The 24,871-nt window shown below is 42.1% G+C and overlaps 3 protein-coding genes across 6 annotated transcripts in view; 2 read left to right on the plus strand and 1 right to left on the minus strand.

Moving 5' to 3' along the window:
* Nucleotides 1-11,100, plus strand: part of FRY (FRY microtubule binding protein) — a 323,193-nt gene extending 312,093 nt beyond the window's left edge. Inside the window, exons 59-62 of one of the 4 annotated variants that reach the window (XM_074959329.1) lie at nucleotides 32-49; nucleotides 2,877-2,987; nucleotides 5,295-5,497; nucleotides 6,035-11,100. In XM_074959329.1, the coding sequence (XP_074815430.1) occupies nucleotides 32-49; nucleotides 2,877-2,987; nucleotides 5,295-5,497; nucleotides 6,035-6,293 (591 nt within the window). In that variant the 3' untranslated portion in view covers nucleotides 6,294-11,100. The remainder of the gene's footprint in view (nucleotides 1-31; nucleotides 50-2,876; nucleotides 2,988-5,294; nucleotides 5,498-6,034) is intronic. The other 3 variants (XM_074959318.1, XM_074959340.1, XM_074959350.1) reach the window with 3 other exon arrangements.
* ZAR1L (zygote arrest 1 like) lies at nucleotides 9,785-13,630 on the minus strand. Its single transcript, XM_074954669.1, is given in 5 exon segments — nucleotides 9,785-9,919; nucleotides 10,087-10,111; nucleotides 10,113-10,177; nucleotides 12,970-13,284; nucleotides 13,286-13,630. Coding segments are annotated over 5 exon segments (885 nt in total).
* A 6,822-nt stretch (nucleotides 13,631-20,452) lies between these two features.
* BRCA2 (BRCA2 DNA repair associated) overlaps nucleotides 20,453-24,871 on the plus strand; it is an 86,906-nt gene continuing 82,487 nt past the window's right edge. The window contains exon 1 of the mRNA XM_074959363.1: nucleotides 20,453-20,531. Coding sequence (XP_074815464.1) covers nucleotides 20,453-20,531 — 79 coding nt within the window. The remainder of the gene's footprint in view (nucleotides 20,532-24,871) is intronic.

The raw sequence follows: 24,871 nt of genomic DNA on the forward strand, positions 1-24,871 counted from the left end.
TCCTTTTTCCTGTGCCATGCTTGCTGTGTAGCAAATGGAATCTCTTGCAGTAAGTTGAAGTTTTCATATTCTTTGTCCATCTAGAGATGGACTAATACAGCCTGATTTTACTGGGTTTTTTTGTTTGTTTGTTTGTTTGTTTGTTTATCTCTTGGCATGTTTTCCCTTTTTCTTTTCATTTTTTCCTTAGCAATTTTGATTCAACATATTATTAAAATGAGTAACTAAGTTGTGTTTTGAGTCACTTTTCTCTTGAAGCAGAAATCTAAGCTGCTATGACAAATTCTGGCATTGTCACATACCATTTAGAACAGCTGTTTAAATTAATTTTGAGTGTGAGTCAGTCTTGTTTAACAATCCAGACTCTAAGTAGCTTTAATAACCTAGAATGGAGAGCGGAACTGATTATTTTAAAACTTGTAATGTTTCAATATATCTATATGAAACATTGGAAATACTAATTTTAAATTAGGTTTTAAAATGTTTTCATTATATGCTAATTTGAACAATTTCACCATGTTGTCATTTCAATAAGTTATCCACAAATAAAAAAAAGTAAGCTGCATGATATGATAGTTAACGGCTGAAACTTACATTTAATTCAGATTAGTTTAGTTTTGCACAATTATGTTAGTTTAATTTAGTAGTCAGAAGGGAAAAACTGAATGTTAAAACTATAGTATTGCCTATCCTAAAGGTTCAAAAATCACAAGTTAACCCCCCAAAATCATGAGATTTTAAAAAAATGTTATATTGTGGTTTTTTGGTCTGTGTTTGGTTTTTGAATTCTTCCCACCTGCCCCCAGTGCATGTGTGACAATTACTGTGGCCCACTTTTCCAAATTTCTTGGGTAAAATGATTTTGACCCTGCAGCAAGAATCACCTCATATCTGCTCATTCCCCTGCTCAGGAATTAATTCTACCCTCCCAATCCCCAAATCAGTTCTGTCCCCTTATGAGATCTGCCTGTCACATTAATCTGCTCATCCCTAATTTTGACCCCTCAAGTTACCCCTTCAGTTCTGCCCCCACATCTGCCCTTCCTTCACATCAGTTCTGCACCCCATCCCCAAAACTCAGCACTGCTCCTTCTGGTGTGGGTGTGAGGGCAGCTGCAGTAGGTTTCTTCTTCTCCTCTTTGCCAGGCCAGGTGTTGCAAGAAGAGAGCAAGTTGTTCCCAGGAGGGAAGGAGGGAGTGGAGCTGCCCTAAGCTAATGCGATTTTTCTGTTCCTTCCTCCCCACTCTTGTGAGAATGGTTCCTGAGGGCACAGGGCAAAATCTCGGCCTGCTTCCTATATCAGCCCTGGCTGGCTGCTCTTCCCCAGGAAGTGAGCATGTGGGGAAGGCAGCCAGTCAGAGGGGTTTTCCCTCCATATAGTGCTGAAATTCACCAGAGGGCAGGAGCGTCTCATGTCATTGCGAGACTGGCTCCAACCCTGGCCAAACTCTTGTGACTTGGGGAGATATTGCAAGGGTTGGTAACACTCTGATTAAATCAGAACCTTGTTTCTAACTAATTACTGGTTACAAATGACAGAAGTATCATACTTAATCTCTCATGTGGGAGATGGGGAAGAAACACTTTGCATTGCTGTCAAGTTATTCCATCATGGAACCCTCAGAATGAGCTGTGTCCAGCCCTCCTTGTTCTAATAAAGAGTTGACACAATACTGGTTTGGGGTAGAGTTGGTGAAATGGACATTGTCTCATAAAGCCTTTTGTGAGGTATTTTTTGTTAACAAGCTTCTAAAGCAACAAAAGCAGCCACTGAGATTATGTCTAAGCACAAGTCCTTTTGGTCCCTTTTGAAGCTTTAAACATTTTGCTTTTTCTTTTAAAAAGTCTGTAAGACAAATCATCCCCTAGACAAGTTAATCCTTCCTGCATGAGAGACAGGAAGCTCCTTGAATTTGGATTCAAAGCATTTCCACCTCAGTTCAGTCAGGGACACAGAATTCGGCCCCTGGTCCACCTGTAGGGTTCAGAACCCCAAAACCCACACTCTTGGGAAAGCCACAACTCTAGGTCCATCTGCTCCTTTGAACCTCATAACTGCTGCAGCCATTCCATGATACCTTGGTATCCTCAGTCCCCCCTTGGGGATGGAGTTGCACATCATGTTAGGAGAATCATTTTAAGTTAGTACTCCTGTGGCAATATTATCTTAAGATGGCAGGAATGATACCACAGAGACCAGAACTCCCCTTACCTATGGAACTTGATCCCCACCCAGAATACCATGAAGTGATTTCATCAAGGTTGAGGAAAAGGGGTTTTATGTAGGAAACCCAGCACTTCCTACCTCCCCCGTGTCCACATGATTGGATTCACTGCTTTTTGTTCCTTTCCATTCATAGAAGCAGAAGGGAGCATTTGGCTCGGTTGGAGCACCGCCTTGTTATTCTTATTATTGCTTGTTACTTGTATTATCATAGCACCTAGGAGTCCAGGTCATGGGACAGGACCCCATTTTGGATTTCCTTTCTCTCAGAAGACATCCACTTTTGAATTTTAAAAGCATTATATATATGCAAGTTACTGCCCCTCTTTGTGCCTCAGTTTTACCATCTGTAAATTGGGGATAATGATACTGAACTCCTTTGTAAAGCACTTTGAGATCTACAGATGAAAAGTGCTATATAAGAGCTAGGAATTTTTATTTTGAACTGTGACCAGCTACAGACAAAACAATATCATGGGTGTTTTCACTCTGATATGTGATCATAGTTTGGTAAAATCATGCCAACCAGCTTTTTCTTACCAGAGAAACAGTAATAGATATATCCCCAAATATGTTTTATTGGCTGCACAAAAATGACCCAAAATCTGCTGCTCTTTATTAATGTTTTCTCTTCCTGTACATCTTTCCTTAGCAATTGGAACTGTGTCAGAGATTATATAAACTCCACTTCCAGCTGCTGTTGCTTTTTCAGTCGTACTGTAAACTCATTGGACAGGTGCATGAAGTTAGTTCCATGCCAGAGGTATGTCGTAAGCACAACGAAGCCTTTTACTAAAATAATCACTGTATCTTTGTATTTTTATTTCTACATGATTTCACCAAAAATTAATTATTAACCTGAACTATGGGTCTCCAGACTAAATGTTTCTGTAACACTTCGTTGTCTGAATTAAAATGCGTTTAGGAATTCTGCACTGTATGTAAGAGACAGTACAGTGATTCAAAGTTTGAGTTCTTTTATGCAGTCAGTCTTCAATGGTAATTTCAGTAAATTGCATGGTAATGAGTGAGAATACTAAATTAGGCCCAGTCCTGCAGAGATTTATTCAAATGCTTAATTTAATATATTGGGATTACTCACACTATGTAAAATTAAGTACATGCATAAGTCTTTATAGGATCAAAGAAAATTTTCAGGGAAATTGACCTTGCTTCCATTGTCTGGAAATGATTCTTATTCTAGGGCATGGTTGATGTTAGTTGGACTTTGTGGCCAGATCTACAGTAGGAGCACTTTGCCACTATAACGATACCAGCAAAGTGCTCTTAGTGGATGCAGTTTATACTGGCAATACTGCACTTTTGCTTATTCCAGATCCCTGAACGAAATAAAAAGCTTCTAGTGTAGATATAGTTATACCAGCAAAAGCACATTTTTTCTGGTGTAACTGAGTCTACACTAGCAGCTTTCCCACCGCAGCTGTGTCAGTCAGGGATCACACCTCTTCATACCCCTGACTGACATAGCTATGCTGGCAGAAGTTTGTAGTCTAGACTTGACCTTAAGCTTGCATTGTAAGTGTTCATGCCGTACCTCTTCTGTGGATTCACAAAGGTCTCCAGTCTCTGCTGCTGTCGATCTGACTCCATCCAAGAGTACTAAATTCACTTAAAAGAAAAAATATTAAAATTATAGTGTACGAATAATCATATCATCATAGTCATTTAATTTTAATTTGATTCATAAAGATTGTATCGCTTGTTTTAGAAAATATTTCCTAAAATTTCTCACTACATCTTTGAGATACAGTAGTTCTAAAACCATGACACAGAAATGGTCTATTTTGAGCTTGATAGTTGGCCATGTCTCTTCAAATATTTCTACGCAGATTACTTTTTAAAATACTTCACCTCAGCAGGTTTTGGAGGCAAATATATTCTCATAAACACTCCAAAACACATAATATATTAAGAAATGGTATTTTTCATGTAACCACTGTATATTCTGTGGTCATCACTGAAGAGAAGATGAGAAAATAAATTACAGCATATGTTTTTTTCCTTGTAAAAATTTATTATATATGAAAGTAGTGGGAAAGAATTAGAGCTTTTAATATGATTGTATTCTTAGAACAAGAAGTTTCAAATTGTAAAGTGTATACAGCAAGTAGCTCGCAGATTCTGTAGTAATTGGGGATTGTTTAATTTATATAGTTATTGGTTTAATTCCGGTGTGATTGTGATGTGGACGCTACACTCAATCTGAATATTACCCTATCTTTATCTTGAGAAGCTGCTGCCAAGTATGTTTTGTCGTTTTGCTAGGCTGTTCTCTTCGACGGTAATGGATCATATTGCAGAGGACAGTTATTAGGACTCTAGTACCATGAATGGTAGACTTTTTTTTTTTTGTTTAAGATCTTAGTAATTTTTTTAGTAGAGAGTTGATTTTGTAAACATATTTTAGCACAATACCTGAGGTTAATGAGTGAATCAATGGGATCATTTGTTACAGTTGATGCAACCTACAGAGTGGAAAAAAACAATATGAGGAATAGTTTTAATCATGAAAGTAGCATGTTTTGCTGGATACATGAACTGTTATTTAAAAGAAATAGCCACTGTCAGTTGCTGTCACAGTCGATAGAACATGATATTCACATATTGTCATGTTCTGTTATATCCTTAGAACCAAATTAAGGCATTGTGAATTGTCTATCTTTTGCCACGTTAAACTTTCTGTCCAGTAAAAAGGTTACACAACTACTATCTCCTTATTGAACATTTCAGGGAGCTGATCCTATTAGATATGATATATTTTGAAAGCTAGACGTGTTCTGATATGTTAAAAGCCAAAAGCAAAGCAGAGGATTGAATAAAGAATAAAAATAAGATCTATTCAGTTTGTGTACATTAGATGCATATACTGTACACACCAATGAGAATTTTTTTGCCATTGAGATTGAAAAGTGTTGTTCTTGTATTAAAATGTTTGTTCATAAGCAACAAATAATTCTAATATGATGATAGAGCTTGTCTGAAATGTATTGCTACTTCTTGATACAAAAGGAAAATATAAACATGTTTATCAATTCTTGTCTTTGAACAGCTCCTAAATATGTCAAGAGAACTGAGTGAATTAAAGAAAAATCTTAAAGATGCTACTGCTGTTATTGCAGCTGATCCTCTAAATATGGAAGCTGCCTTATCTGAGCCCACATTCAGTTCTACAGAAGCAGCCATTCAATCCATGTTGGAGTGTTTAAAAAATAATGAACTTGGTAAAGCATTACTACAAATAAGAGAATGCAGGCAAGTTTTCCCACGTGATTTATACCAAACCGTCACATTATTAAAAATGCATGTTTTTATCGGTTTCCTAAGTGGATTGTTTCTCCAGCAAGAACATTTAAGTGATATCTGGAGTAACTTTGGGGATGTTAATACTAGATCAAACAAAACTCACTATCCTAATTTCTTTAATTATAGTACAGATCAAAAGTACTGCAGTGAAGTTGTTTTTGAAAATTAATTCACTTATAGGACCAGATCCTCAGCAGGTGTAAATCATTAGTTTACACCACCTAAGGATCCAGCCCATTGTCTTTTCCATTTCTTTGTATGTGTTTTCATTTTCCAGTTTTATATGATGGAGCTTGCATTTTATATGGTATGTGAATTCAGTGTCTAATATTCTGGGTCTGATTGACAAGTAAGTGTTGTGAAATTATTTAGTTCCAGTATGATTATAGATATGTAGAAAGTACAATTGATGTATATAACTAAGTAAAATATCATCCCACCAAACAAGTAATAACATAAATATGCTTTCCATTGGTTGCACTGCAGGAGTTTGTGGCCAAATGACATCTTTGGAAGCAATTCTGATGATGAGGTCCAGACACTACTGAACATTTACTTCCGGCATCAAACACTGGGCCAGACTGGCACTTATGCACTAGTGGGCTCCAACCAGAGCCTGACTGAAATCTGTACCAAACTAATGGAGCTGAATATAGAGATTCGCGACATGATTCGCAGAGCTCAGAGTTACCGGGTCATCAATACTTTTCTTCCAGACTCCAGTGTTTCTGGCACAAGTCTCTGACAGGAGTCTTGTGTCCCCTTTCTCTTTCAAGCTGGGAGTGCTGCCCTGCTGGAGTGAGGTGGTTCGATGTCTTCTCTGCCTTACAAAGGTTTGGTCAAACTGTACTCACTCTTGTTACATTTAGGACTTCTTCTAAAAAGAGGTGGGCAGAACTTCAAATGTGTAGCAATACTGTAAGGGCAAAGGAAGCATAGAATATCCAGAACAGAATCCTTTGTTCTGTGTTGCACAAAAATTGGTTAGCATTTCACTGAGCAACTGCAACTCACTACTGAAGAAGTGACTTCCATTGCATACCAAAGCCTACTACACTGAACAGTACTTCCTTTTTAGAAAATTATTTTAGATTGGCAAAAGTGCAATGTTTCCTTCACTATAGAATATTTTTTCTTATAAAACGTGAACATTTTTTCTCTTTTTTGTCTTGTTTGATTGAGTGAAAGCTGGGCAAAATGAAGCTGGCCACAGAACATAGCAAAATTGGTCGAAAGCTGAGAGCCTGTGTATATTAATCAAATTGTAAATGGACTACAATTTACTGTACACTGTAATTTGAATATGATTACTGTATCTTAAAACAATGAGCTGCTATGAAGTACATTTCCTAATGTTGCTAGGCTACTGTTTCTGAAGGTACTGGATCATATTGCAGAGGTCTGTTCTTAGGCCCTGAATGCCATGAATGGTCTAGGTAGATTTTTCCCTTTTTTTCTTCTTCTTTTCGTTAAGGACTTTGGCTGCTTTTTACTAGAGGGTTGCTTTTATTAATATATTTATACTATTAAAGGATGGTTGATCTGATTTACCTTACCATTTTGTAGGAAAAAGTCACATCACATATTCAAAATCCTTTTGAACTGTCACGCATGCATATTTTTATTTAATATAAATTTGGACTATAAAAATTTAAAATATTAATGTGAAATGCAAGTTCTCACTTTAAGTTCTTAAAAAGATGTCTTATTTGATTTGTTATATATAAGTCATTCTTGTATGTTTTTGTTTCCTTACATTTAACTGCTGTTAAATGTGTGCATGTAAATCTGTTGCACATCTGAGACACTCTTATTCAGACATTATATAACTTATTCAGGCTGTAAATACATTTAGTTTTTTGTGAAGTAACTTTGGTTGATATTTTGATCAGTACATTCATTTAACTAAAATATAAAAGTCATATATCACAACTGCGTATGTGCTGATTGGTTTGCTGAAAAACTTGTTCTTGACTGAGTCTACAATTCTGACTCAAGCTGTTAATAACATGCAGACACTGAAATGTTCATAAATATTTCCTTCCGAAAAGGCTAAGCCCATTATACAGAAAGAAAATGTAAGATATCTGTATTCTGTTCCTTAGCAATAGCATGTACAGGGAAGAGCAAATTGACTGTAGATTTTTTTAAAAAACAAGTTTCTAAAATCTCATGGTTTAAAGTTCAGTTCTGAAAAGTGACTATGAATATAACACTGTGGCCTTCCAGTTTTGTGTCAGAACGATTTCCATCTCATGTGTTCTTGGTTTATAGGTACTAACATCTTCTAACTGGCAACGTTACCAATTCAGTCTGGCATCTGAGAGTCAAGTAGCATTTCTTCCTTTGAACACACAATGACTTGCCACCCTTCTTATTCCTTGCTTGCACAGCCATAATTGATTGGCCCTGTAATTGGAACTTGGTAAACAACTGTGTTGCTGCACAAAAAGGTATATAACCCATCTCTCAGATCTGCGTTGACCCTGTAGGGCCACAAGTACTAAAAAAACCACTTCTAGTTGTATGACTGAATAGACACAAGGAAAAAGTCTGTTCAGGAAGAAATGCTGTTGCACATAAAAAGTTTCTACTCTGAAAAAAATTACTAAAGATAATGGAAAACAAGATATCAAATGTCAGCTATATATTTCATTTCTAAATACTGTTTTGACTGACTTTCATTAGTAAAGTACTGTAAGAACTTTGTGTCGGTGCTCAATAACAGCACCTGTTTCAATATATTTACACCCATCTGGGATTTTTGTGATAAAATAAATAGGGATCCCAATTTGCATCTATGTGGATGCATCCAAGTATTGAAGCTGGTCACTGGGACCTTGTTTTCCTGAGTGAACTTAGTAATAGGGACTTGGTTTTAGCCAATAGAACTATTAGAAGAAATAGACCGTTGAAGCTGGAGAGGTAGAAAATTTAATTAATCACATTCTCCCTTGTCTGCCCATTTACTCTTAAAATTGCCAGCCAGTCCCCTATGAATAATAAACGTTAGAATTTTCCCTTCAAATCCCCACTGCCAGCTGACTATACTGTGTGACTGAATGCAGCTCCCACAATGGAGCAGCTACTATTGCTTCAAATTAGATCTCCTTGAAGGAGCATCTATTGAACAGTGCACTTTTTCCTAAACTGCAAAAATAGTTTGGGGGAAAAGTAGGTACTATCATACAGGAAAACTTTATTATTCTGTAGGGAAAACACGTTGTACCACTGGATAAAATTTAGTCAACTTAATGGCTATGGTGACTATAGCCAAACTGCATATCAGTTTAATGTACCTGCCTGAAAGGCTAAAAATAGAAATGACAATCCTCCCCTATCCACCATCTTCCCACTCAACTGCTCAGTGCCTTTCATGGGTTTGGGAAATAACTCAGCAACAATGGAGTTAAACTTGTCAGTGCAATACATACAGATCCTCTGGCAGAGCAAGAATTTAATACATGAAATTAAGATCCTGGACTCTGCAGGGCCTTACTCTAATCACCTCTGCCCTTTATCTTAACTGTTGTGACTAGGTCAATGTACAGACACATGGGAACTCAGCCCCATACCTCAGTGATACCTGCAACTTGGGATATGTCTTAATGCTCTTTGTGAAGACTCAGGTTTTGCAATACTTTATTTTTGTCACATCACTAAGGAAAGAGGAGTTCTAGACTTCCCAGCACAACTGAGTTTTTCTACCAGTGCCTCAGCAATTACCAGAGCCACACTAAACATAATCAAGTACCACAACTACTGTGAAGGCCAACTGAAGTTTTTGGTACAGGAATTTAGAGTGGGATTCCAGCCAATGTTAAGAACTGCCTTCTGTCAAGTATTAGTGACTTCTTCAGTTATGAACTGAGGTAAGTTACTCATGTTTTCATACTTGACATTACTTCAGTCCAAGTTTGTGTGCACATTTGTTGTTTCTCAGAAGCAGTTTGACTATGGAACCTAGCTATCACCTAGCAACAAATCATAATGATTTAGACCCAAGTCTTGCAGACACTTACATGTAAAGCTAAAGACCTGCAAAAGTAGTCAAATTATTTCAGCCTACCAAGTACACATGTGCATGAGTGTTTGCAGGAATCAGGGTCTTCATTTGTGCAGTTACCCAAGCTAGTAGTCATACCTGAACCATGAGGGTGCTTGGATTAAAGACCAGTATATACAACTGAAGACAGCAGAAAGGGTGACAAACTAACTTGGACCTTGTAATTAATTTTAAGGTCTCCTGAATTTGCTACAGTTCTTAGAGTGTCTTTCACCATTCATATAATTTACCTGGCACTGGATTGCTTCCACTCAGTAAGGATTGAAGCCCTTTTGGCATTTGCAACAGAGTTGTTTAAAGTAAACCTAAGAAATGTAAATGCTTAGTTACCACTGTGACACTTACATTCAGAAATATTTCCAAGACAGATCCTAAATTTGTGTCATGTCTGATTATTCTTATTAGAGGAAGAGTTCCTCCTCTCTACAAACTAGAATATGGATAATAAGGATTTCAGTACATTGTTAGCTACCTTGTTACTTCCAGAAATGCACCACATAGGCGCTTTCCAATCTGGTTTTTCAGTCTTTACAATGAAAATAGCCATACTTCTGTTCCAAGAACTGTGACAGAGAAAGTTCAGTCATAACCTGCTAGAATACAAGGCACTGAATCAAGTCCCTTTTTATGTTCTTCCATGTGACTGATCCTAGATTTTTAGGGGGTTGCACTACACCAGTATTAGAAAGGAGCTAAACTGCTGTGAGCTTCAGTGGTTACATGATTATGCATAACCATGAAGCATGGATCTCTATCCCTCATCCTTTTTTAAAGGCAAGAATTTTTCATGAGACCACAGAACTTTTAACTGTAGCAGTGTTTCCCTTGTAATCCTTTAGAAAGAGTGTAAGTCCCTGATTCAGGAATGCTTTTAAGCAGCATGTGCTTAAAACCATTCAGGATAGGATTTAGCCTGTGAATCACTGGCCCTAGTATTTACCTAGAAATCCTATGCTAGAATTGCTAAGTATTTCCTTCATTTGCAGTTAGCATTAAGGCAGTGTGTTGAGACCCTGGTGAGGGAGTTCAGTTACATTTGGAGGTGTCCCCTCCCAACAATTGGAGTTAGACCAGTGTTCTCAACCGGTAGCCCAACCAGCACAGAGCTGCGGCCCATGTGACATCCTCAGCGCCATATAGGTATTATTGAACACAGCCCACAATGGTAAATAGGTTGAGAACCACTGGTGCAGCTTTGATAAGGAGTACTTCATACAAACTGTATCCCAAAGCATTTTAGGAATCACTCAAGAAAGGGAAAGGGAAAGAAACAGGTAGATGCAATAAAAGGTGTTTAGAGTTTGAACGAGCTAGAATAAGATGAAGAAAGACCATTCTCAATAATATCAGATGCCCTAGAGCCGTGGTCTCTAACCTTTTTACACACAAGATCATTTTTTGAATTTTAGTGTAACCTAGGATCTACACCGCCCCTTCCCCGAGGCCCTGCTCCACTCACTCCATTCTCCCCCCATCACTTGCTCTCCCCCACCTTCACTCACTTTCACCAGGCTGGGGCAGGCAGTTGGGGTTCAGGAAGGGGTGCGGGCTCTGGGATGGAGTTTGGGTGCAGGAGGGGGCTCCAGGCTGGGGCAGAGTGTTGGGGTGCAGGAAGGGGTACAGGGTGCTGCTTCCAGGAGCGGGGTCAGGGCTGGGGGTGCAGGAGGGGGTTTGGGGTGCTGGCTCCAGGAGGGGGCTCAAATGCAGGGTCCTGCCAGGCAGCACTTACTGCTGGTGGCTCCCGGTTGGTGGTGTAGTGAGGCTGCCGCTAAGGCAGGCTACTTGCCTGCCCTGGCCCCACATTGCTCTTGGAAGGGGCCAATGCGCCCCTGTGGCTTGAGGAGGGGGTAAGGGGTCTCCATGCACTGCTCCTGCTTGCAAGCACTGCCCTCACAGCTCCCATTGGCCACTGTTCCCCATTCCCGGCCAATGGGAGCTGCAGGGGTGGTGCTTGTAGGCAGGAGCAGCATGCAGAAACCTCTGCTCCCCCCCCCCCAAAGCCACGGGGTTGTGCTGGCCGCTTCTGGGAGCAGCCTGGGGCCAGAGCAGGCAGGGAGCCTGCCTTAGCGGCAGCCCCGCTACACTACTGGAGCTTGCAATCAACTGAGAGAACCTCCAGGATTGACCAGAAGATCGCGATCGACCAGTTGGTGACCACTGCCCTAGAGAATACTAATTGAACAGAAGTAACCAATGCTAAAAAATAAATTAAAAATGGAGTATAAACAGGGAGTGTGGAGCATATAACAGGGAGTGTTATGTAGGCCATCCTGTCCCATCACTATAAGGTCTAATCAAATTCATGGAGGATTTTATCTGGATCTTAAAATTAAGAGACATTACAGCTGGAGGGTGGTGCTAGTATGGTTGCACTTATGCTTTAAGAGATACAAGAATGTTCAGAAACATGGATACCATGCTAGTGGAGATCAGAGAGGTAGCCATGTTCAAAAATGAGATTGCTACCAGACCCACTCCTTCCAATCCCATACAACCCATTGCTGCCGTCAGCCATAGGAAATTTCCATTAAGCCTGGATTAGATTTTTATTGGTAAATGTCAGTAAATGTTGACTTCACTGTGCACAAGCCAAACAGTTCCATCAACAGAAATTTTAGACAGGCAAAGAAGAGCGTGCTACTTGAGAACTTAGTTTGATTTAAGGATATTCACTTCGTATATCTTGACATGTCATGTTGACAATTTGTGTTTTAATGGATATAAAGCTTTAACTTTGAATCTCAATGTCAATTGTAAATAAAAAGTTAATGATTCCCCTTATGATTTCCTGCAACTATGAATATTTAAATTAAAAAAAAAAAATCTATAAATGCTCAAAAATAAACTATTGGTCAAAATGATTTGTGACCACCCTTCGTATGACAGTGGCTAGGTAGGTGGAGAACTAACACCCCTTATTCACATTGCTGTATAACTAACATCCCTTATTCACATCTCAGAGATTATGCCCCTATGCTGTGCAAATACAACCTTGTCCAGTTCCCCCTCCCCTTCCCCCTGTTCAGCCTGAACATTTCTCCAGCCCCGGCAACGTTTCCAGCTTTTTGTCCAGCGCCGGGCACAGTGGGGTTCGCGGCCGCTCCTGCACTGCAGCCATTGGGGCAGCAGCTCCTGCCTAGGGGAAAACTCTGTCGGAGATATTGCGCAGCGGGAGCTGGACGGTGCCTGCCAAGGGGCGGGAACCTGCTGCTCCCAGAGCCAGGGCTGAGTCGGGGCTACTGAGCCGGCGGGTCACAGTGGAGGGGGGGGGAAGGCGGCTCTGCCCTAGCCAGGACCCTGTTTCCCACTCCGTGCACTTCGCAGTGAGCCCCGGCGCAGAGGGAGCCCAGCCCACCTGGAAGGCAGATCTCCGTCTCAGCAGCCCCTCCTCCCGGCGGCGCCTTCTAAGTCTCCTCCCACTGCGACAGCTGGGCAGGGGCGGTGGCCTCCCCCTGGCTCCTCTCACTGGGGTCTTCCTCCGGCTGCAGCACCGCTCCCCGTCGGCTCCCTCCTTCCTCTCCAGGGCCGTGGGCAGCGCCTCCTGCTCCACCTTAGGCCGGGCCGCCTTGGGCAGGGTGAAGAGGTGCAGGTTCAACTCAGGCGAGTAGATGGCCGGGGCCGCCTGGTTGAAGCAGGCCGAGGGGCTCTGTGGGCGGCCGCCCTGCAGTGTTTCGGGGCCCCATCGAGCACTGCACCAAAGCATCCACCCACGGGTTCACCTGCACCCCCACCTCCTTGGTGTTGACCTTGCAGAGCCGCGGGGTGAGGCCCAGGCTCACCTGGGACAGCAGCCCCTTGAGCTGCACCTGCTTGTTGCTGTCCAGGTAGTCAACGGGCTCCGGAGTGGCTTCTGGGGAGGGGGTGGTGGGGACGCCCAGGAAAGGGCTGCTGCCTTTGCTTTGCTTCCAGTTGGGCTGCTTCTGTTTGGGGCCCGCCGAGCCCCCGCTGTGGCTGAACGTGAAGGTGCCGCTGTACCCCTGGTACACACTGTAGGGGGGATAGACAAATCTCTCCATGGCCTGCTAATGCTTCTCCCTTCCCTCTTCATCTAGAGAAAGATAGCCTGGGCCCACAACCCCCACTTTTATCCTGCAAGGAACTGCTGGTAATTAATGCTAACCTATAGGGAAATTGACATTGCTCCTGGGTAATTAGCACCTCCTTGGATAGTCAGCACAGGCTTGGCTCAATGCCCACTTCCCACACCCCCTCCTCAATGATTCTGCAAAGGGGGAGGGGATTCAGTGATTAATTAAGAATGAGATTCAACTCACAAAATGAGTGTGATTATTAAATGCACACCCAACAAAATCCCCCTCACCTCTCTGCAGAGGAATAGGAGAGACTGTAATACAAGGCACATACTCCTCCTTTCCCATCCCCAGAAGGGGAGACTGCAACACACACGGCAAAATGCTACAGTATATTCAGTATTCATCCCCAGTCTTTATAAACACTGCCTAAAATCCATTGCCCACTAGGAAGTATGCCCTCCCATTTCCTATCACTCTCAATATACCCAAACATGAGGAAGGCTAGTGGTAGAAGTCTGATTAAATGAATGAGATTTTCTCTTCCAAAAATATACGATATTAAATGTCCCATTAGCACAGATACATACATTAATCATCACAAGAGGGAAAGACTTTAAACACTGTTATAACATCAATCTCTAGTGAGAGAAAAGTCAGCAGCCAGTCTGTCAAAATCCCCAATCCTGTAAATATGTGCATGCTTACACTTACTTACACTAGTAGTCCCATTATAGTCAAGTACACTGCTCACACGCCCAAAGTTAAGAATGTATATGTTTGCAGGATTAGGATCTAAATGAGCATGTCTCCATTCTCCAGCTCCAAAAAAAGGGTGATATTTTACGTTACACAGAATAAGCAAAATACTTTACAAAGTTCCACACATGCAGAAATTCATTATGAGTTTGGTTCTTTTCTTGTAACTAAAGTAATGTTGTGGTGTCTTTGGTGGAAAGGGAAATCCATATTTCACATGTTCAAGTAAACTGTTGATTACTTTATATTCAGACCATGAATGAAATGTGTTGTATAACAATATGAGTGAAACTCTGGCCCCACTGAGGTCAAAGGCAAGATGCTCATTGACTGCAATGGGCCCTGGATGTCACCTGATAGCTTACCTATAGTTTGTAATATTTGTAAACATGAAAACCTTTATAGCTCAAACCAATATTTTGAATTGCACCTGAGAGACAAGGTGTGTAAGGTAATATCTTGTATTAGACCTGCTTCTATTGGTGAGAGAGGCAAGCTTTCGAGCTGCACAAAGCTCAGACTTGAGGAAGAGGTCTGTGAAGCTTGAAAGCTTGTCTCTCTTGTCAACAGAAATTAGTCCAATAAAAGTTATTACCTCACTCACCTTGTCCTTGTGATATCCTGTGATCTACACAGCTACAGCAGCACTGTATACCTGAATTCTGTGCAGTTCACCTAACACAGGTGTCCTCATACTGACTCACTCTGCTTATCAGATAAGCTACAGCATTTTACACTAAATGCATGTAGCTTCCTAATGATCTTCAAGTGTTGCCCAAAGTAGAAAACATTGCAACAAAGGCTTTATAGTTTCAGTAATATCCCCATAATCAACAAGGATTGCAATTGTTTAGCTACCTGCAAATTATAAAAAGTGCCACAAGCCACTCTGAGAATCCAAAATCAGTCAAGCTCTAAAACAGGGGTCTCCAACTCAAATGACCATGAGGGCCACATGAGGACTAGTACATTGGCCCGAGGGCCGCACCACTGACCACCCCCATCCCCACTGCTGCCCCGGCCCCACCCCCACTCCACCCCTTCCGTGAGGCCCCGCCCCTGCCCCACCTCTTCCCACCCCTTCCCTGCCCCCATTCCAACCCCTTCCCTGGGGGACACCACTATTTACCTATCTCCATTCTGAAAACTGACCATTTATGCCTACCGTTTGTTTCCCATCTTTTAACCAGTTACTGATCCATTAGAGGATCTTCCCCCTTATCCCATGACTGCTTACTTTGCTCAAAAGCCTTTTGTGATGGACCTTGTCAAAGAGGTAGCAAAATTTGTAGAAGACACAAGTTATTATATTAGTCAGCACCAAAGAGGGCTGAGGAAACGCAGAGAGACTTAACCAAGGTAGGTGAATGGGCAACACGATATCAGCTTAAATTCTATATTGAGAAATACAAAGTTCTGCACATTGGAGGAGAAAAATTTACTATTCAGACACCTTATAGAGTTCTAAATTAACTGTACCAATTCAGGAAAGATGAGGCATCATTGTGGCCACCTCAGTTAAGACTTCTGCTTAATGTGCACAAGTTGAAATTAGATTCTGAAGTCATTGCCGCAGGATGTTGAGGCCAAGAATTTAGCAAGATTGGATGCCTTTATGGATAACAAGAATATGCAGAGTTATACTGATTAATACTAACAAAAAGTATTGAAAAGGACACAAACCTTGTGTTTCAGGGCTTAAGACAATGTCTAACTAGTAGGGATTAGGATGAGACCTTTATAGGGGGGCTTATTCTTCTGCCCATTGGTACATCTACTGTAAGGTTTCTTGCATCTTCCTCTGAAGCATCTGGTGTTGGCCACTGCCAGAGACAGGATATTGGACCAGATGGATCCTGATCCAATATGGCAATTCTTATATTATTACTCTGTGTGTAGGTAAGTGATGGGAAATGGTAATAGTGGCCTGGATGGGAGGGCTCTGATAAGAGAGATCTCTGGACATAAAGGGCAGTTAGTTACTAGACAGTGGCAAGAGAGAGGGGTTTGCTTTCAAAGGATGTAAACCATTTACTTTCTTTTTTATCTATAATGAAGCTGAGAATACCTTATGTACTCTAGTTTATGAGAAGTAAAAATGTAGATACATTAAGCAAATAATTTTATTTTACTTATATGTTCTTTCTATTTTGAATAAAATTTGTTTTTGTTAAGACTGTTGTTATATGGACAATTTCATGCAGTACATCCACAAAGTAAACACTGTAATCTCTAATGGGAGGTACTGAGACGAAAGAGTTTCTGGAAGCTAAATCCTCCTTTCAGTTTTGGTCATGTGGAAAGATGTCCTATCCCAGTGAGTTGTGTTGTCAAGAGTAAATAAATGATTCTGCAGTTAGTGTATGGTGGGGACACACATTGAGGGATGAGGATAAACAGAAATATTGAATAGCTGCTCATTCAGTGAGCACCATCCATAGGGTGCGCTGAATGACATACGGACATGGCTGGAAAAATAGTATGTGATTATGTAGTTAAAGATATGCATACACACAAGTAGCCAAATGAAGATTGCACAGGAACCCTTAAGACTAGAATTTCCTAGATTTTGAGTACATGACTTTGCAACTTTAGCTTTCTTTTACCATAGCTTGTTTTTTAAAGTGGAAATTTCGAGGGTTTTTTTTTCATTTATAACCATATTGACCCTCCTCCTGGGTCATCAGCACATCTGGGACTCTTACATCCACTGTACAGACTTCTACCACTTGAGCTAATGGAGTAACTGATACCTGTAGTAGGCTATCCTCCTCTATGTGGACCAGCCACTACAGAGGGATAAGACACACATATTACCAGTGGGATACATAGATATTTGCAGATGACAGAGAAAAGCTGGGATGCAGGAATCTTGGGTTCTCAGATTGTGGAAGGAAGTGTGTTTAGAGGTCACAGACATTTCTTTCCCTGCCTAACTCCTCCTTTTGACCCTGTCCCCAACATATACCTACCTGTCTCTTCCTCTACCCATCCTACAATGTGGTTCTTCCCCTATCCCTGTAGTCCCCCTTCCCCACAGCCAGAATTTACTTCCACTTTTCCTCTAACCCATTCTCAGTTCGTCTATGACCGCCATGTTATGGTCTCTCTCCACAGGGGGGATGTTGCTGTGTGTGTTACTGTCTCTCTCGCTCGGGGGGATTTTGCTTTGTATGTTACAGTCTCTCTCCCCCTAGGAGGGTGTATGTCGATGTGTGTTACAGTCTCTTTTTCAGGGGATGTTGCTGCGTGTTACAGCTGCTCCCTCTTTCTCTAGAGGAGTGTTACTGTGTGTGTTACAGTCTCTCTAGACGGGGTGTTGCTGGGTGTTACTCTCTCTCTCTCTCCCTCGGGGGTGTTGCTGCGTGTGTTACAGTCTCTCTCCAGGGGGTGTTGCTGGGTGTTATTCTCTAGGGGATGTACGGCGCGGTGTGTTTTGAGCTGACAATAATCGTTCAATTCCCCTGTCTAAATCCTCCCCTCACACGCTTGAGCCTGCGTTTCACCCGCACCCCGCAGAGGCGCAGCCCGCATTGGGAGCGGAGCGCAGCGCTACCGCCCAGCCCCACCCTCCCGCGCTGACTGTAGCGCAGCCGCAGTAGGGAGCCGGCGGTGTGGCGTTAGAAACGGCCTTCGCGGCGCAGGCGCAAGGGGATTTGGCGCCAGCGCTTGTGCGCGGCGAATGAATGTTGTGGAAGCGGCAGCGCTGAGGCAAGTGCGGGGCGCGTCCCGGGCTAGCCCCGCGTCTGCTGGGGGACTCGATGCTTCCGTGTGCGGGCCCCGGTGGCCGCTTCCCGGCGGCGAGTCTGCAGGGGCTCTCTCTGGGGGCTGCTCTTGGATCGGGGGGGAGGGGCATCGCCGGGGGCAGGGGGTTGCTCTTGGGAGGGGCATCGCCGGGGGCGGGCAGGGGAGGTGTTGGATTTGATTCCTCTCCTCTTCAGGCACGCATAGGATGGGGGAAGGGATAGCTCAGTGGTTTGAGCATTGGCCTGCTCAACCCAGGGTTGTGAGTTCAAGCCTCGAGGGGGCCATGTGCCAAAAATTGGGGATTGGCCCTGCTTGGGGGGGGGTTTGGACTAGATGACCTCCTGAGGTCCCTTTCACCTGAGATTCTATGATCCCTGGGAGCCTCCACCCCCAGGGTGGCAGAGGGCGGGGTGCGTGGAGGCACAGAGGACTGCTTCCTGGTCACTCTGCCTCCCTCTTGCTGCCAGTTGGAAATACTGATATTTAAAAAGTCTCTCCCGAGCGCTGGACTCACACATGTGGGAGATGATTCCAGCTGTAGATGTCCTCTCTGCTATACACCCCAGTGAAGGGGAATCATAGAATATCAGGGTTGGAAGGGACCTAACGAGGTCATCTAGCCCAATCCCCTGCTCAAAGCACTGAGTGTTAGAGGGAAGTGAGGGTGGCCCAGTTATTTCCTCCCATCTGTATTACATTTGAAATACTGATTCTAAAATCCGTTCCCAGTGAAGGTGTTTCTTGTCATCCTGGGGAAGGGGGAGAAAGTTTGGGGGATTTCTGATCAGCTGTCCTTTTGTACAGGGTCACAGAGAAGTTAAGCAGGAATAAAATGGGTCTCTCTCTCTCTCTCTCTGTGTTATTTTTAGAGTAGGGTGAATGTAGGCTAAACTTCACAAAGCACTTCTGAGGCAACATCCCACACTGGGATTTGGCTCCCTTCTGTGCCTGTGTAGACAACATATAGAATTTTTCTGAATAAAATAAAATGAAAATGCATTTTTTGAACATTACTATCATCTTTGCATCCCCCCAAAAGTAAATTCTCTATGCAGGTATTTTGAGGGCAAATCGAGGAACGACATGGTTCATCAGTGATAATGTTACAGACCCATGGTGTAAAATAAGATCAACCGTCTTCTAAAACTTATTTTACACAAGAGCGTCACATAAATGCATGTGGCAAAAATTTTCAGAGTCAAACATTTGAAAATTAAAAGGCCTTAACTTTTAAATTAGTAATTTTAAAAACTTACAAGTAGTTTTCAAGTATTCTTACCTTTCAGTTCCTTGGCCAATTTTTGTGGTTTTGTAATAACATTTTCCCACTTTAAAAAATGTTTGTTTCCCCTGGTACCCACATAGCTGAAATTGACAGACTATCCAAAAGGAAACAATAAAATAGACTCTACTTAAAATGCTTTCAATTGCACAAAGTAAATAAACTGAAAAATTGCTACAGTAATCTTAGTTGTTACTTTTAGCAGTAGTTTAAAAAAAATCAACAATACAGATGTATGTTTTTGAAATTGGCAGTCTCTGTCTAGCTGGTATTCCAATTTCAATCACATTCTTATTTGGTGGATGCGTCTGCCAGCAAAAACAGCCTTTCAGATTTCACTGTGTATATATGTCCTAATTATATAGAAAGTGATATACCTTATTAATCAAGAATCATTGTAAACACTGATTCATTTAGTGTAAAACTTTACCAAAGTATTCTGTATTTTGCATGGTGTTCTTGTCTTCTATGATAGAGTTGAGTTCTTTTTCCTTTCCCTGCTGTGAAACTTCACACACTGGAGATCATACTATTTTTGTCTAGGTTTTTATGCTATGCCCATTATTGTGTTGAGTGCATACATTGCAGCTATAATTCTGCCATGTAGGACTGGATGGAACCCTCTTTATAATCTGTCACCACAACTAATTGGCTAGGAAGGTCATTCCCTTGGGCTAAGTGTGTGCTGCCTTACATCACTCCCTGAGGAGCAAAAAAATGGGAATCCGGTCAGCACCACCACATTGTGTGACAGACACTCGAGAAAATTATTGTGCTAATAGTGACGGACATTGTGGGGTGGGGGAGTTATGTCATTCAGTCATTCAATTTTTTGAAAAATTACCACAGACTTCAAAATTTTTACCACGGACACTTGTGTCCGTGTATGGACATGTTGCTGACCCCTGATGGGAATGGAAGCCATGGACTTCTACCTGGCAGTGCCATTTGGATAGCTGAGTATCAAACCATTTTGATATAATTTTGCAGGCTTCTTTAACAAGCATACCAGTGATGTTATGGAAAAGAAAATGGCTGACAAACCTGTGGAAAGACCAACTTTCTTTGAAATATTTAAGGCACGATGCAGTGAATCAGGTACAGCTATTATTTCATTTGATTAAAATAAAGTACTGAAAGCATATTGTAATCAGAGGCATTTTCAGGGTGCTGTATTCTGTAGGCATTTGCAATAAACTGTATATCCCAATGAAGAGTTTAGTTTAACTTGATTGTCTCCTTAGATTCCTATGTTCTTTATCCACAAGATGTGGTTGTAATTTCCAAATGGTTTTAATAATGGCTCAAGACTCATAAATGCTCTAATATTTTAACATACTTAATGTTATCAAGGCCTTAGTCTCTTATATGTCAATGTTAAAAATTATTTCACTTTTAAGTTGCCTCCCGCTCTAGGTTCAGAAGTGCTAGTGGTCATGATTCTTTTTCCAAACATACTGTATTTTGTGATTTATTCGTTTTGAGAAGGACTTCTTATTTTTTAAACTTCTATATTGCTGTTTTTAGCAAAATGGGTCCAGTTTCCCTTCTAACTGTAAAACAAACCAATTCATAGAATCATAGAATAGGATCATAGAATATCAGGGTTGGAAGGGACCTCAGGAGGTCATCTAGTCCAACCCCCTACTCAAAGCAGGACCAATCCCCAACTAAATCATCCCAGCCAGGGCTTTGTCAAGCCTGACCTTAAAAATATCTAAGGAAGGAGATTCCACCACCTCCCTAGGTAACGCATTCCAGTGTTTCACCACCCTCCTAGTGAAAAAGTTTTTCCTAATATTCAACCTAAACCTCTCTCACTGCAACTTGAGACCATTACTCCTTGTTCTGTCATCAGCTACCACTGAGAACAGTCTAGATCCATCCTCTTTGGAACCCCTTTCAGGTAGTTGAAAGCAGCTATCAAATCCCCCTCATTCTTCTCTTCCGCAGACTAAACAATCCCAGTTCCCCCCACCTCTCCTCATAAGTCATGTGTTCCAGACCCCTAATCATTTTTGTTGCCCTCCGCTGGACTCTTTCCAATTTTTCCACATCCTTCTTGTAGTGTGGGGCCCAAAACTGGACGCAGTACTCCAGATGAGGCCTCACCAATGTCGTATAGAGGGGAACGATCACGTCCCTCAATCTGCTGGCAGTGCCCCTACATATACATCCCAAAATGCCATTGGCCTTCTTGGCAACAAGGGCACACTGTTGACTCATATCCAGCTTCTCGTCCACTGTAACCCCTAGGTCTTTTTCTGCAGAACTGCTGCCTAGCCATTCGGTCCCTAGTCTGTAGCGGTGCATGGGATTCTTCCGTCCTAAATGCAGGACTCTGCACTTGTCCTTGTTGAACCTCATCAGATTTCTTTTGGCCCAATCCTCTAATTTGTCTAGGGCCCCTGTATCCTATCCCTACCCTCCAGTGTATCTACCACTCTGTCACCAGGGTCACTTGTGGTATCTGCAGTCCAGGAAAAGATCAGAGCCGCAAAGGGAACTACAAAAGATAAGGCCCTCAAGAAACTGGGCCTTTACAGTACAAAGCCTTACTTTTATCCTCCCTCCAGCATACATTGCAAACTACTGTTTGTAAAATACAGTTTTCTGATGTGGGAGAGGGTGATCTCCTACTACAAAAGGTCCCGTAGGACTATAGGGAGTAGCTGAGACACACCATCAAGGAGGGAGATGGTACCAAAACAGCACTACAAGGAGCAACAGACAAGTCTAATACAGAAACTTGATCCATGGCTAAGGAAGTCCTAGTGCATCAGGTCTCCTAGTTACAGGCATCTGGGATTCTGAAATAAGTCTAGGTGACAAAAGAGGACCTACTCTTTGCAGGCATGGCGATCTTCCACAAGCAGACAGACAATGCACTCCATTCCCTCAAGGATTTGAGTGCAATGCTGAGATCTTTAGGGATCTATACCTCAGTGCCATACCATAAGCCCTTTTGGTACCAGCTCCCACAAAGACACAGAATGCTATATTACTACCTCAGTCACCAACTGGAACACTACCTGGAAAGTGGCCCTGTCACACCAGGAGGCACCTGTCATTGTCCTCTGTCCCACGCCAGGCTCCCTGTGAGAGGGAGCAGGCTTGATAGGGGTGTTGAGAGCCCCATCAAGGCCATTCCAGAGTCGGCCTGGGGAAATTCTTACTCTCTTCAATCAGGCATGGTCAAAGATTACAGCTGACAAATAAGTGCTGGACATTTTCACCCATGGCTGCCTCATCCATTTGCTGTGTTTGGCACCTTGCCATACCCTTCTCTATCCCTTTTCAGGAACCCTACTAATGAGAGCTTTCCACAAAAAGAAGTGGCCTTCATCTAGGAACCACAGAAGAGGTTCCCCAGGAATACTGGGGAAGAGGCTTCTACTTCTGGCATTCCCTCATTCTCTTTGTCCTATGCTAGACCTGAAGAGACTAAACAAATTCATATGCTGCCTCAGATTCAAGATGGTAACACTTGCCTTCACCATTCCCTCGCTTCAGACTCATGACTGGCTTGTGACTCTCAATTTTGCCATCCACTCAGCCCACAGGAATTACCTGAAATTTATGCTGAGATCAAATCATTACCAGTACAAGGTACTGCCTTTATATATATAATATATGGTTGACTGGCTTATCAGAGGCAGATCATATCAGGAGACCTTGACAAGTTTCAGTTGTGCCCTCATGCTGCTTGGAGAAATATGATAAATCGTCACTATCTCATCACAGAGATAGGGTCCAGGATAGATTCTGTGTCTTATGAACTCTAAGGACCGATTCCTCTCCCTTCAGACATTACTGAATACAGTAAATTTCATCTGGCTACAATGGTACAGATTTGCCTTGCAGCATTATGCCATGTGCCCTCTTATATTTATGTGATGCTGGTTGCCAGATTCTCCGGAGACTGCTACAGTTCTGACTCTGGTCACTCTATTCTCCTGCAAAGTCACCGACAAAGAAGGTTCTAATACTTCCTTATGTCCTTGCGGTGCTGCACTGTTTGCTGCATCTTGACAATGCCCTAAAAGGGGTGCCATTTGTGGCCCAGTTGCTATCCAGGGCATTAGTGACTGCTGCATCTGGGACAGGCTGCGGAGCCCACCTGGACCACTTACAGATGCAAGAGATATGGAACTGCATATAAATACCTTAGAGTTTTAAGATGGCAATTTACATGCCATAATCCTGGTAGTTCTGCACCTCGCAAGACTCAACGACGCACTGAACTTCCTGAGCAGTCCATCACCAACCACGAGAGGACACTGCAGAAATTGCTCTCCAAATTGATATTTCATCAGTAGGGGATGCTGCTGACAGATATGTTTGCCATCAAGGACAATGCCAAGTGTTCAGACTTCTGTTCCAGAGGGGGCATGACTTTTGGATCATTACCAGATGCCTTCCTTCTGCAGTGGAATCAAGTCCTTCTATATGCTATCCCACCAATTCTGTTAATCCTCATGGTGATTGCCAAAGCTAGACGAGACCAGGCCATGCTCATTCTCATAGCTCCCTGCTGGCCGAGGTAGTTTTGGCTGACAGACCTGTTACAGATGTCCACGTGATCACCAGTCAGTCTCCCAGATTGCTCAGACCTGTCATCAAAGATCAGCTCAAGTACTCCACCCAGACCCAAGGTCACTACACCAGATGGCTTGGATGCTGGCTGATTGAGCATCTCAGAAAGGAACTGCACCTAGCATGTTCAGGAAACATTGGCACAGAGCAGGAAGCTATCCGCACCTTCAAATGGAAAAGGTTCTTAACATTGGCAGCCCGATGTGGCCAAGACCTGCTGCAGGCCGCAGTACTGAAGATTCTTGAGTATTTGCTGTAACTAAAACACTCTGGATTTTCATTTAGCTACGTCAAGATCTAGCTGGGAGCACTGTCAGTGTATCATTCACTGATAGTTGTTAGTCTTCTCTCATTTGATAGTGTCAGAATTTCTTAAGAGTCTAATGCATGCTTAATCACTGGTTAGAGATTTAAAAATTTTATTAAAGGTAATGTTAAAAAAAATTTATATAATACATAGATTGGAGAAAGAGTGTCTGTACATCTGGGTATAGTGCTTAGATTATCCACAAATACAAAGTTAGTTTTTAGAAGTCATATGACACACAGAAAGAACGAGGAATACTTGTGGCACCTTAGAGACTAACAAAATTTATTTGAGCATAATAATAAATTTTGTTAGCCTCTAAGGTGCCACAAGCGCTCCTCGTTCTTTTTGCTGATACAGACTAACATGGCTACCACTCTGAAACATGATACATAGAGTACATAATCAGCAATAACCCAAATTTAGGTGAACAGATTTAACAATACAGTTTAGATATTAGAATCCGAATACTCGGGTATATCGCTTATGAAAAGTTATACAGAGATTTGGTTGTGGAAAGCAAAGTATATCAATG

This window comes from Natator depressus, chromosome 1, assembly GCF_965152275.1.
Source record: "Natator depressus isolate rNatDep1 chromosome 1, rNatDep2.hap1, whole genome shotgun sequence".
In the NCBI taxonomy this organism is placed as follows: domain Eukaryota; kingdom Metazoa; phylum Chordata; order Testudines; family Cheloniidae; genus Natator; species Natator depressus.